Here is a 17,949-nt window from a genome sequence, read left to right as displayed (position 1 = left end):
ACATTCCACAGCCCTACTGACACATTCCACAGCCCTACTGACACATTCCACTGCCCTAGTGACACCAATATCTGCCCTCCTGATATCGCCCACTGCTCTCCTGACACCATCCTCCACCCTACTGACACTGTCCACCGCTTGACCGACACCAACCTGTGCCCTACTGACACTGTCCTCTGCCCTTTTGACACCGTCCACTGCTCTACTGACACCAATCTTTGCCCTACTGACACATCCACTGCTCTGACACTGTCCACTGCCTACTGATACCATCCATGTTTTAATACATTTCAAAATGTTTGTTTACATATATTTATAAAAGTGTGTGTGTTTGTGTGTGTATGTATAAATATGTGTTTATGTATGTGTGTATATATATATATGTTCTGTCATGTGACCATTTCTTCTTTCTGATAGTGGTGGTGGGGAGGGGCACAGGGTACCTGTATTCCATAGTCTGTTCAGCCCAGGCAAGATGCAGACTGTGATTGGGAGGGGTGTGTGCTGGAGGTGGGCTGTTATTGGTCGGGGGCCATGGTGGCTGAACAAAGTATCCAATACAGGCATGCTGGGTATCTGCACAGTGTCCTGTACCTCTGAATATTCAGCAAAGGGATGGAAACGGATCATGTTAACAAGGATTTTCTTCAGTCCTTGTGTGTTTTTTTTTTTTTTTTAGCTTGGAATAGAATCAGACACTACTATAGCAATGATTTGTCACAAAACTTTACTTACAAATATATGTACAGAAATATTTTACAGAACTTATAGAATGTCATGTGATCACAATTGTTTGCTCATCATCTGAATAGAAGGGGGTGGGAATGGTAGTAGAATATATAACCTATTCCTTAAAGAGGTAATAAAAGGACTTTGTCCTCTATATATTGTTCATCGTCCGTTCTGCGACTCGTAATTTCAGTGATAGATTTTCACTGACTTGACTTAACAGATTAGCAACAGACCATTAAACAAGAGCTCTGTGCGTGATCTACAGGGATTGATGGGAAGATGGGCGGGCAGTGACTCCAAAGGAAAAGAGCAGGTACAACGCTGTGATCACACAACAACTTAGGGAAAGATAAATAGGAAAGGTAAAAAAGGAGAGAGCGAGAAAAGGAAGAATGAAAAGAGAAGAGAAGTTAGTACAGAAGAAAGGCAGGAGGTGGGGGGAAAGGGGGGGGACAGAAGGAGGGAAGGGGAGAAGAAGGAAGGTTGGCAGAAAAGAAGGAAGGCATGAAAAAGAGAAGGAAGGAAGGAAGATGGGAGGAAAAAAAGAGAGGAAAGAAGTAAGCAAAAAAGGAAGGGAGAGAAGAAAAGGTAATGGGGTAGAGAATTAAGGACACAGAGAAGGAAGGAGGGAAGAAATGAAAGATATTGGAATGGAAGGAAGGTAGGAGAGAAGGAAAAAGGAAAGGAGAGTACTGATGGAGGGAAGGATGAAAAGGGAGGACAGAAGAAGGAAAGGAAGATATGGAGGAAGGAATAAAAAATTGAAGGGATGATCGAAAGATGTAAGTAAGGAAAGAAGGAAGGCAGAAAGGGGTAGGAAGAAAGGAGAGAAAAAAGTAGAGCGACAAAGAAGCAAGGAAGTATAGAGGAAGGAAGTATAGAGGCAGGAAGGATAGAGGAAGGGAGTATAGGTAGAGAAGTAAGGATAGAGAGAAGGAGAGAAGGAAACACTGATGAAAGGAATGAAGGAAGCCAGGAAGAAATGCAGGAGGAAGGAAGGTAGTAAGCAAGTAAGAAGGAAGGAAGGGAAAGAAAGGCAGACAAGAAGTAAAGAAAGGGTGGGAGGAAGGACAGAAGGAAGGGAGGAGAGGAAAGAAGGAAAAGGGGAAGGCAGGCAGAAAAGAGGGAGGATGGAAGGGAAAGAGAGGAGAGGAGAGAAGAAAGGAAGGAAGGAAAGAGGAGAGGAGAAATGATGAAAGGGAGAGAGAAAAAATGAAAGGGGTAGAAAAGGCAGGGGGAATAAAGGAAGAAGGAATGAAGGAATAAGGGAAGAGAGGAATTAAGTAGGAGTGGACTATTTAAGATTAAAACTCTCAAAATATCAATAGATTAAATTTTTAGAAAAACTGACACTGCTCTTTATGCATAGGCTGCTTTTCCCCCTTTTTATAATTGTGCTCTGTCAATTCTTACCTGTCCTTAAAGTACATAGAGTATCTCACAAAAGTGAGTACACCCCTCATATTTTTGTAAATCTTTTCTTCTATCTTTTCATGTGACAACACTGAAGAAATGACACTTTGCTACAATGTAAAGTAGTGAGTGTACAGCTTGTATAATGGTGTACATTTTCTGTCCCTTCAAAATAACGCAACACACAGCCATTAATGTCTAAACCGCTGGCAACAAAAGTGAGTACACTCCTAAGTGAAAATGTCCAAATTGGGCCCAAAGTGTCAATATTTTGTGTGGCCATCATTACTTTCCAGCACTGCCTTAACACTCTTGGGCATGGAGTTCACCAGAGCTTAACAGGTTGCCACTGGAGTCCTCTTTCACTCCTCCATGACGACATCACGGAGCTGGTGGACATTAGAGACCTTGCACCCCTCCACCTTCCATTTGAGGATGCCCCACAGATGCACAATAGGGTTTAGATCTGGAGACCTGCTTGGCCAGTCCATCACCTTTACCCTCCGCTTCTTTAGCAAAGCAGTGGTCGTCTTGGAGGCTCTGCTTCAGTACATCACAGTACATGTTGCCATTCATGTTCCCCCAATGAACTGTAGCTTCCCAGTGCCCGCAGCGCTCATGCAGCCCCAAACCATGACACTCCCACCACCATTCTTGACTGTAGGCAAGACACACTTGTCTTTGTACTTCTCACCTGGTTGCCACCACACGCTTGACACCATCTGAACAAAATAAGTTTATCTTGGTCTCATCAGACCACAGGACATGGTTCCAATAATCCATGTCCTTAGTCTGCTTGTCTAAAGCAAACTGTTTGCGGGCTTTCTTGTGCATCATCTATAGAAGAGACTTCTTTCTGGGACAACGGCCGTGCAGACCACTTTGATGCATTGTGCGGCGTATGGTCTGAGCACTGACAGGCTGATCCCCCCACCCCTTCAACCTCTGCAGAAATGCTGGCAGCACTCACATGTCTATTTCCCAAAGACAATTTCTGGATATGATGCTGAGCACGTGCACTCAACTACTTTGGTCGACCACGGCGAGGCCTGTTCTGAGTGGAACCTGTCCTGTCAAACCGTTGTATGGTATTGGCCACCGTGCTGCAGCTCAGTTTCAGGGTCTTAGCAACAATTTTTTCTTTAGATCCTGAGAGTTCTTTGCCACGAGGTGCCATGTTGAAATACCAGTGACCAGTATGAGAGTATGAGAGCGATAACACCAAATTTAACACACCTGAGACCTTGTAACACTAACGTGTCACATGACACCGGGTAGGGAAAATGGTTAATTGGGCCCAATTTGAACATTTTCAATTAGGGGTGTACTCACTTTTGTTGCCAGCGGTTTAGCCATTAATGGCTGTGTGTTGAGTTATTTTGAGGGGAAAGCAAATTTACACTGTTATACAAGCTGTACACTCACATTGTAGCAAAGTGTCATTTCTTCAGTGTTGTCACATGAAAAGATATAATAAAATATTTTCAAAAATGTGAGGGGTGTACTCACTTTTGTGAGATACTGTATATACAGTAAGTTAAACTTTTTTATATAGAACATTTTCTTTATATTGGATCAATTTAACATAGCTGTGTACTTAGTACATTAAAGTATGTTATCTATATAATTCCTATTTACAATTTACAGTCACACCTTAAAAATAAGATAACGTTTAGAATCAACACACAAATGAGGACATTTCCTGCTTAATCTGTTATTAACACAATTCAAACCACTCAATGACTGCCTGTAAGATTTCTCTTTGGCCTGATGCCTGCAACGCCATCAAAGTGATATCGATTGGCAAATAAATCTGTTGCCTATTGATTATCGCTATCACTAATTTTAGCTATTACTTCACTTTTATTAAGTGGCTTTATTACGTGTATTTTCACATAACTTCTGCAGTCATGCATGTCTAAAATATCACAACTGATTCAAATCTTAGAGGGTACCTATGTAAACCCAATCATTAAATAAGATACAAGCTTTTAACGTGTTATGTCGGTTCAAAGGTAATTTTTATATCTTAAAATCTCAAGAGGTTAATTAAAATAATCCCTTGTGATCCTGCTATGAAGATCAATGTTTCCGGCATTTCCTACTACACAGTGGCAACTCTTTGATCCTGTCCCCCAATTGTGTTTCTTTCAGTTTATTTTTTTGTGGTCTTTGTATCATTTGGGAAATTTTGTGTTGGTGTAAAGGTGCAAAAGGGAGATAGAGGAAATTTCCCCTCTTATACAGCTGCCCTCCTAGTGCAAAAATTCCCCTTACCTCTTGTTCTGGGGAGAACTAAAACATTTTGGATTTCCCCTCACTTTCTTTCTAGGAAATGGTCACCAATTCAAAAGGAGTGAAGAATATCTCCAATAGGGACACAGACTGCAATAAAAACTTGACAGAAGGTTTAACCCTTCCTCACTCTATTCAAGAAAGAAAAAAAAAAGTTTTGCCTACAGAATCACTTTAAAGAACCCTTGTACTGAAATAAACGCATAAAATAACCTCTCCTTCTGAAAATGTTCATTTCCTGGCTGTCATGCCAATCTAATGGATATAATGTTTTAATGCAGGTCATTGACCCAGTATAAATATAATTATAGGGAATTTGCCTGAATTGTATGCTTGTTTCTCGACAGTGAATCTGGAATTTTGAGCAGCCAGGAAATTAGAATTTTAAGAAGCAGGTCAACAAAGGGGGTCTACTGTTATTGGTTCTTTCGGTACAAATTTCTTTTAAAATAAAAGTGAACCTAAAGTGACAATGAAGTTTATAGAATACCACTGTTGGCACATAACAGGTAGCTCCTGGTATCTGTCTGCCAGCTTAGATTTGTTTTTGAGAACTCAGGTGCCTCAAATCCTGGAGACACTCTACCATGAAGATTACTGAAAAAGCCTTCCTGGCAAAGAAGCTGATCCTGCCCCCTTCTACATCCTATAGAATGTTCCATTGACCACTGAGCTTGCCCATCTTAAAGATAGATTGGCCTGTGTCTATGATGGGCAAGCCTAGTGGCCAATAATGGTGGTATCGCTTTAGGTACACTATCGGACATAATAATTAAACTTTATAAAACAATACAGCTCTTATGAATAGCCACAAACACTTAATGAAAAATGTTAAGGATACATTCTACCTTGTACGTTCTGATTTTTTCCAACAAGCACTGAGTAGTTAAAATTAACATTGCGGAAAATATAAATATATTTAACTTTTAACCACTGGACTCTAACCTTATACCACTGTAGTAAAAATATCTACCTATCCTATCTATAGAGCTGAAGATATAGTTATTATAGCTGGTGTCTCTGTGTGGTCTGGAGGTTCCTTTCCAAAAACAAACGAGAGCTTCCTCTTTGACATGCTGTATTTTTGCCGCAAAGACTTCCAGGCTTGGTAAAATCCTTTATCGACTGTCGATGACAAGAAGTAGAAAATGAGGGGGTCCAGAAAGGCATTACAGGTGCTGGGCAGGAGTGCCACTTTGCGCCACCATACACTTTCATTGATAACGAAGCCCACTATATGTGAAATATTATAAGGGGCAAAGCATACTATGAAAACAGTCACAGTTGTGACTGCAACACGAATGGCTTTCTTCTTGTGCTTGGTGTGCATGCAGCATCTCATCAGTATCTGAATGCAACGAGTGTAGCAAAATATAGTAATGCCCAGAGGAAGGAAGAAAAGGACAATTGAATACTCCAATCTTACTGGTATGATCAAATCCAGCTGACTAGGAGTAAAATTTTCATAACAGACCACTTTATCGTTTACTTTGGAAAGAAACAATTCAAGATAGCCATTCTGGGTGGTCTCCAAAATGAACACAAAAGACACATGTAGAAACACAAGGGCCCACAGGATAACACAAATGAAGAAAGAATATATGGGTCTCTTGTAGATCTTGTACTTAATTGGGAAAGCTACACTCAGGTACCGACCAACGCTTACAGCAGTGAGGAACAAAACACTTGTGTAGATCGTGCTGAAGTGGACAAAGTTGTACATTGGACATAAGATCTCTGGAAGGGTCCATCCGGAGAAGAAAGTTTCCATAATTTTTATGGGTAAAAGCATTATAAACACAAGGTCGGTGATGCAAAGATTAATCATGTAGATGAGATTTGGGGTCAGTCTGCTTTGAGCCTTCTTGCAGAAAATATAAAAGACTAGAAGATTTGAAGGTAGTCCCAAAAACATGGTCATAATGTAAACTGCCAGCGATAGGGTGTGCAGGATCATCTTATAGGTGTCAATGGTAGGCCAAGGAATCCTTGAACGAAGACATCTTTCCTCTGATTAGCTTGTAAACCCACAACGTAAAATATAAAAAAAACTAATTTCAAGAAGAGGTCGGCCTTTAACAAAATCTCTAAAGCCTGTGAACAGGATCATTTTGTTGGTTTTTCCAAGGTAGAGATGAGCGTTCTTAGAACTCTGTTGAACAGCATCTGTAATGAGTTGAACAGGCAACTCTAAGCCAAGTATTAAACATCTGAATCAAAGCCAACCCATCCTTTTTTTTTTTTTCTCTTAAATGCATGGGAAATGGTCCATGAAGATTGATAATCTCCGCTAATGATTCTTCCAACAAGCTCACGGAACAAGCCAGTCTTGACTAATGGCCAATAAAACCATAAACACATAACTGATTCTGTAACATGGCTTTCAAATATTATTGAAACACTGTCAATACATTGATAAGCTGTGGTGATTTTTATAGAGTTATAGGGGAAAACAACAACTAGCTTTCCTGGTTGGAAAGAGTGTTAGCTGGTACAGGATCACGTGCACAGGAAAGGCTATATGGATACTTGGAAACTGTTACTAGGAAAGCATTGCTTTATCAGACACTGGACAGCTAATGGAGCAAACTAATACCAATTATGTCAAATTAATCAATAGTTCTTGTGAATAAGAGGAGATAATACTGATATAGTATGCCTAGACTTGTGCTTACTGAAAAGTAAAGGTGTGTGTATATGCAGTGTATACCTATGGTGTAAAATATAACAAATCAATCCCAAGAAGTGTTAAGCTGGCCATAGATGGATCAAAATTAGGCGGTTCAGCAGGGACTCTATGTCCGTCCCCAGTTAATTGTATTTTTCAAGTTTGATTCTGGTTTAATTGCAAACTATTTTAGCCATCCTGCCTTAAAGTGGGAGTAAACTTCCAAGCCAAATTTTTCCTATAGGTAAGCCTATAATAAGGCTTACCTATAGGTACTGTAAATATATTCTAAACATGCACTGATTAGGAGATATTTACTGTAGATGTAGCCACTGACGTCACCATTGCATGCGCCCTGAAGGACCGGCCACCCAGGCCGTTCCGTCAGAGTCCTGTACCGTAAATGGCGGCTCCCACACATGTGCGGGAGTGGCGTCATCACGGCTCCAGTCAGTGCCAGTATGCGATGCAAGGAGCGATAGGTCTGGTTTGTGAATCTTTATGTCTACCCAAGCTTTGCTTTTTTTGCCCAAAGCTGGCCTTACCAGTGTGGAGGGAAGCTAAGATGGAAACTCATCTAGGAGGAAGAATTGAGCTATCCAATTCCTGCTTAAGGCATTACAAATTTTATATATATATATATATATATATATATATATATATATATATATATATATAGTGAGAGTCCCTGTCACTATGAAAATGGGGTTAAAGTGGACACAGAGTCTGCATATTGGCTGAGTGCAGAGCTACAGAGTGTAAATTTGAAAAGGTTTTGGTATTCATGGTCATGGGGCTCTGTAGTTTGGAGATTCCATAGTGTCTTGGGTGGGACGGGATCTCCAACCCTGTGTCCAGACTTTGTAGATTACCAGCAGGGTGTGTGCTCAGGTGAGCACAGCACTTTTAATGAGGGTATGGGAAGACCTCATGGCTCCCAGTTGGAGACTGCTCCACACCCAGAGAGACAGGAGGTCTCTAGGAGTCAGAGGGGCTGCAGGAGGCAGCCAGAACATGTAACTGCAAGAGGCAGTGGATCGGCCTGAGGACTAAGGCCAAAGCAGAGCTGTGGGCGCTAAAGTGAAGCCATCCACATTGAGGAATCCTGTGGTCTGTGTGACCAGGATAAAGAGCAGAGGTACTGCTAAAGAGAGCCAGGTGGGCTAGCATTTTCTATTGTGTTTACTTGCTGGAGATGAACCCCTGCGTGGGAACCCTTTATGTTACGGACTTTTATTTGCCTTTTTAATAAAAATGGGCTACCATGCCCTTAAATATAGTTCCTGACTGGCTTGAATCACTGACAAACGCATCTGCCACGAGAGCTAATGGTCCCCGATATTACAATATATACAAGAAAAAGTTGCGCTACTAGTGTCAAAGAATAAAAAATATGAAAATTGGCAGCCAGCATCAACAATATGACTAATTGTGAATAGAATAGAAAAAAATATAAAATTCAGCGCGGAAAAAATATAACCACTCCCAAGATTCAGCTTGGGATAGGGAATTCACTGGTGAAATAGTAAATGGTACTGCAAATGTACAATATATAAAATACAATAAAGGTGCTTAAAGTGGAGTTCCACCCACTTTTACAACTCTTTAGCATCCCTCACTAAACTGTGCACTGTAAACGAATTGGATATTTTTTTATTTTTTTTCTCAGCACCTACTGTATATCTGCTGTATTCATTTTTCACTTCCTCCTCCCTGGCCGCGGCATTATTTCCTGTTTGCAATGCCTTCTGGGAAGGGGCGGCAACTTCCTCTGACACTGCCGTTGCTATGGAAACCTGACCTGAAACCTATTACACTGCTTGTGCTGCACTGAGCATGTGCGAGATCTGCAAGGATGAGGGATGAGATCCAGGAGGAAATACAGTCTGGCTTCAGATGCCCACACTTAAGATGGCCACGGCCTGCTGGAAGTTTATAAAATAACAAACTACTGCTATAAACTAACAAAACAGACCTTAGTTTACTGACTAACTTTACTAGAATACATTAAGCTTGTGTATTATAGGGGTATTTTTATTTAAAAAGTATCATTTCGGCCGGAACACCACTTTAAGTGAGGATAGTGGGTGAACTCATATGGCACAATCACAAAAACCAAAGGAATACATATAGTCCATACAGTAATTACCCATGAAGTGCTTGAATGACATAGGCCAATCAGCAACACAGTAGGCCTATAATGCACATTAAAAAGTCTGTGGAGACTCTAACCACTTCAGCCCCGGAAGAATTTACCCCCTTCCTGACCAGAGCACTTTTTGAGATTCTGCACTGCGTCGCTTTAACTGACAATTGCGCAGTCGTGTGACGTGGCTCCCAAACAAAATTGACGTCCTTTTTTTCCCACAAATAGAGCTTTCTTTTGGTGGTATTTGATCACCTCCTGCGGTTTTTATTTTTTGCGCTATAAACAAAAAAATAGCGACAATTTTGAAAAAAACATTTTATTTTTTACTTTTTGCTATAATAAATATCCCCAAAAAATATATAAAAAAACATTTTTTTTCCTCAGTTTAGGCTGATATGTATTCTTCTACATATTTTAGGTAAAAAAAAAAAATCGCAATAAGCATTTATTGATTGGTTTGCGCAAAAGTTATAGCGTCTACAAAATAGGGAATAGTTTTATGGCATTTTTATTAATTTTTTTTTTACTAGTAATCGTGGCGATCAGCTGTCGTGACTGCGACATTATGGCGGACACATTGGACAATTATGACACACAGTTTTGGGACCATTGGCATTAATGCAGCGATCAATGCTATAAAATTGCATTGATTACTGTAAAAATGTCTCTGGCAGTGTATGGGGTTAACCACTAGGTGGCGGTGTAGGGGTTAAGTGTGTCCCAGGGAGTGATTCTAACTGGGGGGGGGGGGGACTGTGTGTGACACGTCACTGATCACCACTCCCGATTACAGGGAGCTGTGATCAGTGACAGTGTCATTAGGCAGAACGGGGAGATGCTTGTTTACATTAGCATCTCCCCGTTCTTCCTCACCGTGAGACGATCGCGGGTATGCCCGCAGACACCGAGTCCGCAGGACCCGCCATCACGATGCACGCGCGTGCCCGCTTGCCGCCTCTTAAAGGGCAATGTACAGGTACGTTAATCTGCCTGTATGTGCCCTTCTGCCGCAGTATATCTGCGTGAGACGGTCGGGAAGTGGCTAATAAAGGTTTGTAGTCTCTTACAGATGACATAGAGATGCAATCATTCTTATGAGGGAAAATGATGAACATACACTGTAGGGAGTGAGTTTTACACACGACACTCTGGGATGTGCATCCAACACCGGGGGAGGGGGATGGGTACTCTTACCCCAAACCGTGGACACACATGCCAGCAGCGGTGGTCAATCGAGCATAAAATGATCCTCCAAAGTGAACTCTCCAACCAGAATTCCTGCACAGAAGATGATGTATACCAGCATCAACATCCAGGGGGGTCAGTGGTAAGTTGTCGCAGTAGGGGCTCCAACAGGTATGTATTCGTTGTCATCCAAACGGCAGCATGGATCATGGGAAAAAGGTAAAACAAAAAGGCAGGTCTCACAGGTAAAGGGCTGCTATCTGTCCTCTGAGATCTTCAGTCATCCCCAGGGAGAGCTGTTCTGTGTACTGTCTATAGGCCTACTGTGTTGCTGATTGGCCTATGTCAGACAAGCACTTCATGTGTAATTACTGTATGGACTATATGTATTCCTCTGGTTTTTGTGATTGCGCCATATGAGTTCACCCACTGTCCTCACTTATGCACTGAGCACCTTTATTGTATTTTATATATTGTACATTTGCAGTACCATTTACTATTTCACCAGTGAATTCCCTATCCCAAGGTGACTCTTGGAGTTGTTATATTTTTTCAGCGCTGCTTTTTTAATTTTTTTCTATTACAAATTATAGAATGCTGGTTACGGCTTGAAGACCCATATACTGTATAGCAGAGAGTTTGAGTCTGTATAGAGTCATTGTTCTATGGTGCCCCAAGGACACAGCCCTAGGGTAAATGCTGGTCCACCCTGCCACTGGAAGTCCCTTATAAGCCTCTGGGGTTGGAGGTATTGGGTTATAATGACTTTTTATTTGCTTCCTTAAATTGACACTAGTTGGGGTGCCTGTAGGTGCCAAGGGTCTTTTAGGGCAATAGCAAGGCCCCTGGAAAACCCTATATGTTTATTTAACTTCCTGTATCACTTCCCCTTACCCCGCCTTAATACAGAAATCTGTTAAAACTACAAGTCCCATCCTCCACCATGGCAGAAGGACTTTTAATTCTCAACGGAGCACAAGATTGGTGACATTATTAATTCTGATTATTTAGGTCTCTGGCCAGGGATGTCATTAGCTGGCCTATTTCCAAGAAGGTGGCTACAAGGGCAGGTAGGTGGGTGCTCTACTCAAGAAAAGCAGGGTGGGATTGATACAGCTGGTGCCAGCATCTGCCCAATCACATGTCACGCTTACACAGATAGCAGAAGACCTGCATTCAGAGACCTTCATCCCTGAATACACAGAGCCCAAACACAGGTACCACTCAGTAACTGGTTCAGCCCTATCCAACCGCAGCCTGCCTTAGACTTTGAAAGGCTACCTGCATGGCTGGACACTGTTCTTCCTGGGCACACTAAAAAGTCAAGTTGGATGCACTGCTCTTGGAAAGCTCCATGTGCAAGGGGTCTTAACGTGTATTAGAACCCTATAATAAACCTTTTATATGTAGCGGTACCCCCATAGGGGCTGCTGGTAATTGTAGTCCATCTGTCATCCTGCCCAGCTAGGCACACGATTTTCAGTCACTCTCAGAAAGAACACAGTCCATGCACTTTGTTTTGTATTTTTATTGAGGAGATTAAACTTGGATGGGGATAGGGTAGTTATGAGATGCCCAGTTGATTGCAGAAATTGTTAGGGACTAAGGAACTATATACACCTCTTGTATATACACAACTTCCTCCAGTACAAACTCAACTCTTGATCTCGCTTTCCAGCACTTGACTTAGCTCTTAAACCCACTCTCCAGGACCAGCTAGTACTGATATGGAGGCCTGACACTGACACGGGCCTAAATCAAATGCCCTTTGCAGGCAGGGACTGCGGGCCCCTATGGTGTAGTCCCAGTGCTAGCTGTCCACGTGGCTAATGCTCCCAGTATGACCTCCTCAGGCCCTGCCAGCCCTCCTGGCAGCAGCTGCCTCTCTCCACTGCCCGTGCCACTACAGTCCACTCCACTGGCTCTGCACCCATCCCAGACTACAATCTCCAAGTCCTTCCTGACTGTGTGTCACTCACCAGCTGTCTTGGCTGAGACCTGTTCCTTCCTTTAGACTTCCTGGCAGTGCTCTCCTGCTGTCATCTCCTTGCTCCCATGCCACCCGTCCAGGACACCTTTGTGTGTCTTGAGAAGGGTCCTGTCCGCACCATCCCCCCATACCCAAGGCCACCCCCCCCCCCAGACTGGGGAGCTCCCTCCGGGCCACGACAGCCTAGCACTCCATCTCTAGCTTCCACCCCGAACAACTCCTCCCCAGCTGGGCTGACCCTGGGTATTTAATGAGGCCTGCCCCCTGCCAATCCAAGTTGGGGATTGGTCAGGGCTTCTTAGAATACCCCAGACAGCTCCACCTATCCTCTCCAACTTCCTTTCCAGAAGATACCAGTACATTCTGGAAAGAACTGGGAGGTCTTGGTGATGCTGCCTGTGAGTCACCCAGCTCTGCCTGAGTCACTCAACCCTGACCCAGAAGAAAACACACAGCAAGCCTGACAATTTCCCTACCCTGACAAAAAATGTGGTCTAGCACAATAACTAGAGGGTGATATATATATAAATTTTTTTTTTTTTCCTTAGGCCTCGTTCACATGGGCAGCCAGGGAATGGTAAAAATTTGCAGCTGAGCCACAATTTTGCAGCTCCCTGACCGCCCAGCCACAAGTTAACACAGCCAGTGGTCATGTCCGTAAGCACTGCCTCATTGCAGTGTTAGTAATTAAGTGGGGCTGCACCACAACGGCGAGACAAACCCTTACCTTGGGGTTGGGGTGCAGTATTTAAATGCAAAATCCATTTTTGGCTAAATATAAAATAATAAAAAGACAGGCATTCAAGAGGCGGCAGTAATGAGAGCTGCTGCTCTATCCATCTTGTAAAGACGCCCTTATTTCCACCTAATGATCACTGCAGTGTACTTATAGAGGAGCAGCGTTGTCACACTAAAGCAGGAAGCATGTTAGAACTACAGAATGCCTCCGCCTCCCTTTTTTCCATTGTACAGGGTGGAGGTGTTCTTTAGTTCTAAGATTATAGCTTGGAAAGTTCAGGAGGTTACAAGGACAATTGATTTTGGCAGGATCAACATGCATTTTATTTTTGTACCCCTAGAAAATACTCTTATACAAGGCACAACCCCTTCTACCCGTACACATTGGATACATGCATGTAGGCCTATGGCTTCGTTTACACGGGGCATATCAATGTGTGCCCCATGTGAGGGTTGTGTTTACCCACACAGGGGTGCACAAGTGTTCCAAGTTAATTGTGTTCATGTTAATTGGGATGCAGTGGCTGCACCCAGGGTGTGTTTGGGGCCATGCATCCGCACCCACGCGACTGTCCGATTGGGAGCAGTGTCTATGTCCATGCAGCAGTAGCGTCCCAATTTACATCAATGGGACTGCCTGCACGGGAATCCATGGAACTCCTGTGCATCATCGTGCAGGTCAAGACAGCCCTCACACGGGGCACACATTGATACGGTTCCTTGAAAAAGTATTCATACCCCTTGACATTTTCCACATTTTGTCAGGTTATAATTAAAAACGTAAATGTATTTTATTGGGATTTTATGTGATAGACCAACACAAAGTGGCACATAATTATAAAGTGGAAGGAAAATAATAAATGGTTTTCAAATTTTTTTACAAATAAATATGTGAAAAGTGTGGTGTGCATTTGTATTCAGCCCCCTGGGCCAATACTTTGTAGAACCACCTTTCACTGCAATTACAGCTGCAAGTCTTTTTAGGGATGTCTCTACCAGCTTTGTATATCTACAGAGTTACATTTTTGCCCATTCTTCTTTGCAAAATAGCTCAAGCTCTGTCAGATTGGATGGAGAGCGTCTGTGAACAGGAATTTTCAAGTCTTGTCACAGATTCTCAATTGGATTTAGGTCTGGGCATTGACTGGGCCATTCTTTTTTTTTTTTTTTTTTTTATTCCACTTCAGCAAACACTGTCGAGAGACTTATTCAACTTTATGTTCATTTACTGTCTCCTTCTCGGTTTCACATCATTGTGGTATTTTCACATTCGTGTTTTTACAGGGCTTTATTATTTTTTTTAATTTCTTCTATTATCAAAATTTTTCAAAATTTAAGTATTAAAATCTTATTTGCTAACACTTTTATATCTATCTTAGGAAAGTTCTATTCTTTCACTACCCGTATTCGTGCATCCTCCCGCCTGCTTCTCTCCCTTCCACCCCGCTCCCCTTTGGTCTGTTCTCGGCTCTTTTTAATTTCTAGACCTACTTGAACCCAGCCACCCTCTGTCATCTTTTCTAAGTATTTCTCCAAAGTTTTGAACGTTTTCCATCTTCCCCAGGTACTGTTCTATCTTGTTGGTTGCCCTTTTCCTCTGCTGCTTAGGTATTCTATTCTGCTGTAATATTCTAACCATTCCCTTCCATCCGGTTTTTCTGTACTTAACCACTTCTTTGGAATTAATCCTTTTGCAGCATTCAGCACTATTGAAGTTAATGTTTTTCCGTATTGTTTTTTTGAAACTTTTGATTCATGAAATAAACAAAAATGCGGGCTGTTGGTTATCTTTTCTCCAGGTATCTCTTTTATTCATTCCAAGATTTCCTGCCAATATTGCTTAATTTTCGGGCATTCCCACCAGATATGCGTCATTGTGGCCCTCTGTTCACATTCCCTCCAACACTGTGGGGATTTGTTGATATTTATGAATTTTGTCCGGTGTCAGAAATCATGTTGCCAATAGTTTATAGTTAACTTCTATTGTGTTTGCTACAGATTCTCAATTGGATTTAGGTCTGGGCATTGACTAGGTCATTCTAACACATGAATGTGCTTTGATCTAAACCAGGAGTCCCAAACTGGTAGCTCTCCAGCTGTTGCAGAACTACAATTTCCATGATGCATTGCAAGTAGAGTTGCCACCTTTTCTTCAAGCCAAACCCGAACACTTTAGCCATGCACGGCAACATTTTATTTTTAAGGGGGAATGTGGACTCTGGTGTAAAGGGGAACTCTGATGTAAGGGGGTTTCTGCTCAGCAAACCTCCCACTTAAATCAGACTCCGCAGGGCACCCCTTACATCTGAGTCCCCCTTAGTGTACTAATTCTCTTGGAGGCAGGAGAGAGAAGGAGGGAGGAGTAAGACTTCGGTCACAGACATTGAATGGTGAGCTCTCTCACCCAGGGATGGAGGCATAGGCACTGGCGCCTTTCATCAACGATGTATCTGCCGGTTGTTGAGCTTCAAACTTCCTGCCCACACACCCCTTTCTTGAGGAAAAGAATGCCAGGGATTGGAGTTTGGGTAGGCAGACAGAGAGGTAGAGGAGGAGGAGCAGATCAAGCCCTCTCTCCTTTCCTGTCTGTGTATGGGGGTGGGGCCCATGTGCACACCTATGCACTCAGCAGTTGTGGTACTTGGTTACTTTAGGAGCCACGGTTCATTCTGAAAATTGTGTCCAGGTTTAAACTAGTCTGAAACCTTGACACATGATTCAAAACCCGGACTGTCCGGGTGAATCCCGGACAGGTGGCAACCCTAATTGCAAGGATGACAGTTACAAGCATGACTCCCAAAGGCAGAGACATGCTGGGACTTATAGTTCTGCAACAGCTGGAGGGCCGCCTGAGACCCTTGTAAAAAAAAAATTTCATTGTAGCTCTGGCTGTATGTTTAGGGTCGTTGTCCTGCTGGAAGGTGAACCTCTGCCCCAGTCTCAAGTCTTTTGCAGACTCTAACAGGTTTTCTTCTAAGCTTGCCCTGTATTTGGCTTCATCCATCTTTCCATCAACTCTGACCGGCTTTCTTGTCCCTACTGAAGAAAAGCACCCCCACAACATGATTCTGCCACCACCATGTTTCACGGTGGGGATGATGTGTTCAGGGTGATGTGCAGTGTTAGTTTTCCACCACACATAGTTTTGCTTTTACGCCAAAAATGTAATTCTGACCAGAGCACCTTCTTCCACATGTTTGCTATTTCCCACACTTGGCTTTTCGCAAACTGCAAACTGAACTGCTAATGGCTTTCTTTCAACAATGGCTTTCTTCTTGCCACTCTTCCATAAAGGCCAGATTTGTGGAGTGTACGACTAATAGTTGTCCTGTGGAGAGATTCTCCCACCTGAGCTGTGGATCTCTGCAGCTCCTCCAGAGTTACCATGGCTTGGTTACTCTTGGCTGCTTCTCTGATTAATGCTCTCCTTGCCTGACCTGTCAGTTTAGGTGGACGGTCATGTCTTGGTAGGTTTGCAGTTGTGCCATACTCTTTCCATTTTCGGATGATGGATTGAACAGTGCTCCGTGAGATGTTCAATGCTTTGGATATTTTTTTATAACCTAACCCTGCTTTAAACTTCTCCACAACTTTATCCCTGACCTGTATGCCGTGTTCCTTAGCCCTCATGATGCTTTTTGTTCAGAAATTAGACAGTAGAAATTTTGCACATTATCGCAAAAGCCCACCCAGCACACAGTGGTTTAAGGGCCTTTGCACACCGGCTGCTGAGCCTGTGCAGTTTAACACCTTCCTGCCCGGCCAATAGCAGAATGACTGCTGGGTGGTGGCTTTCAAACATCCTGATTGGACGTCATATGACGTCCTGTTAGAATGCACCGTGCATCGGTACATACATGGCCAATCACAGCCCATCTGTACCATGTAATTAGCTTTGAGCAATCACAGCTAATCACAACAAAACAAACTAAATCAATCAGTTTAATTCAGTAAAATGCTTGCTTATTGCAATGTAATTCACTGCTAAAACCATGTCTAAAGCAAAATAAAAAAAATCCTGATCACTTCCCCAGAGTAGGACAGTGTTACTATGGTAACATTATATTTCTCAGATCACAGTGTATTGAAAAAAAAATAATAAAATGTAATAAAAAATAAAAGAACATTTTAAAAAACTTTTTTTTTTTTCCACATACTATCACCAGTCAGTGTCCCTGGTGACGGCCACACCAGGTATACGATGACGCTGTACTGCACTGGTGACAATATTAAAAAAAACTGTTTTTACAGTAATTTATTTTACAGTAATTTATTCATTTTCCAAAAATTATGACAAAAAAATACATCTTCAAAAAACCCGCCATGCCTCTTACTAAATTCCTTGAACAGTCTACTTTGCCAAAAGGGGTGATTTTGGGGGTATTTGTACTGTCCTGGCATTTTTAGGGCCTCAAGATATGAGATAGGTTGTCAGTAAATCAGGATTGATACATTTTCAGATATAAACCATGGTTTGTGGACTCTATAACTTTCCTACAAGTAATATACACTAATTTGGGTTATTTTCACCAAAAGAAATGTAGCAGAATACATTTTGGGCTAAATGTATGAAGACAATTATTTATTTGCAAAATTTTATAACAGAAATGAAGAAAAATGCATTTTGTTTTCATAATTTTCAGGGGAAACCCACATCCAATTTGCTGAGTTGAAAACAAAAAACATATAGTATAATATTAAAGGATAAGTTCACCTTCTGTAACATGTTACATGTTACGCCCATATTCGGGGTATGAACGGACCGGCCCCCGCACCTCC

At 42.3% G+C, this 17,949-nt stretch overlaps 1 protein-coding gene across 1 annotated transcript; it reads right to left on the bottom strand.

Moving 5' to 3' along the window:
- Positions 1-5,422: 5,422 nt before the first annotated feature.
- Positions 5,423-6,397, bottom strand: LOC141110030 (free fatty acid receptor 2-like). Its single transcript, XM_073601276.1, has one exon. The coding sequence runs from the start codon at positions 6,395-6,397 to the stop codon at positions 5,423-5,425; it is 975 nt and encodes a 324-aa protein (XP_073457377.1).
- Between the last annotated feature and the right edge of the window lie 11,552 nt (positions 6,398-17,949).

The sequence above is a fragment of the Aquarana catesbeiana genome, linkage group LG10 (genome assembly GCF_042186555.1).
Source record: "Aquarana catesbeiana isolate 2022-GZ linkage group LG10, ASM4218655v1, whole genome shotgun sequence".
NCBI classification, from domain to species: Eukaryota; Metazoa; Chordata; class Amphibia; order Anura; family Ranidae; genus Aquarana; species Aquarana catesbeiana.
This window is presented reverse-complemented; position numbering and strand designations above follow the sequence as displayed.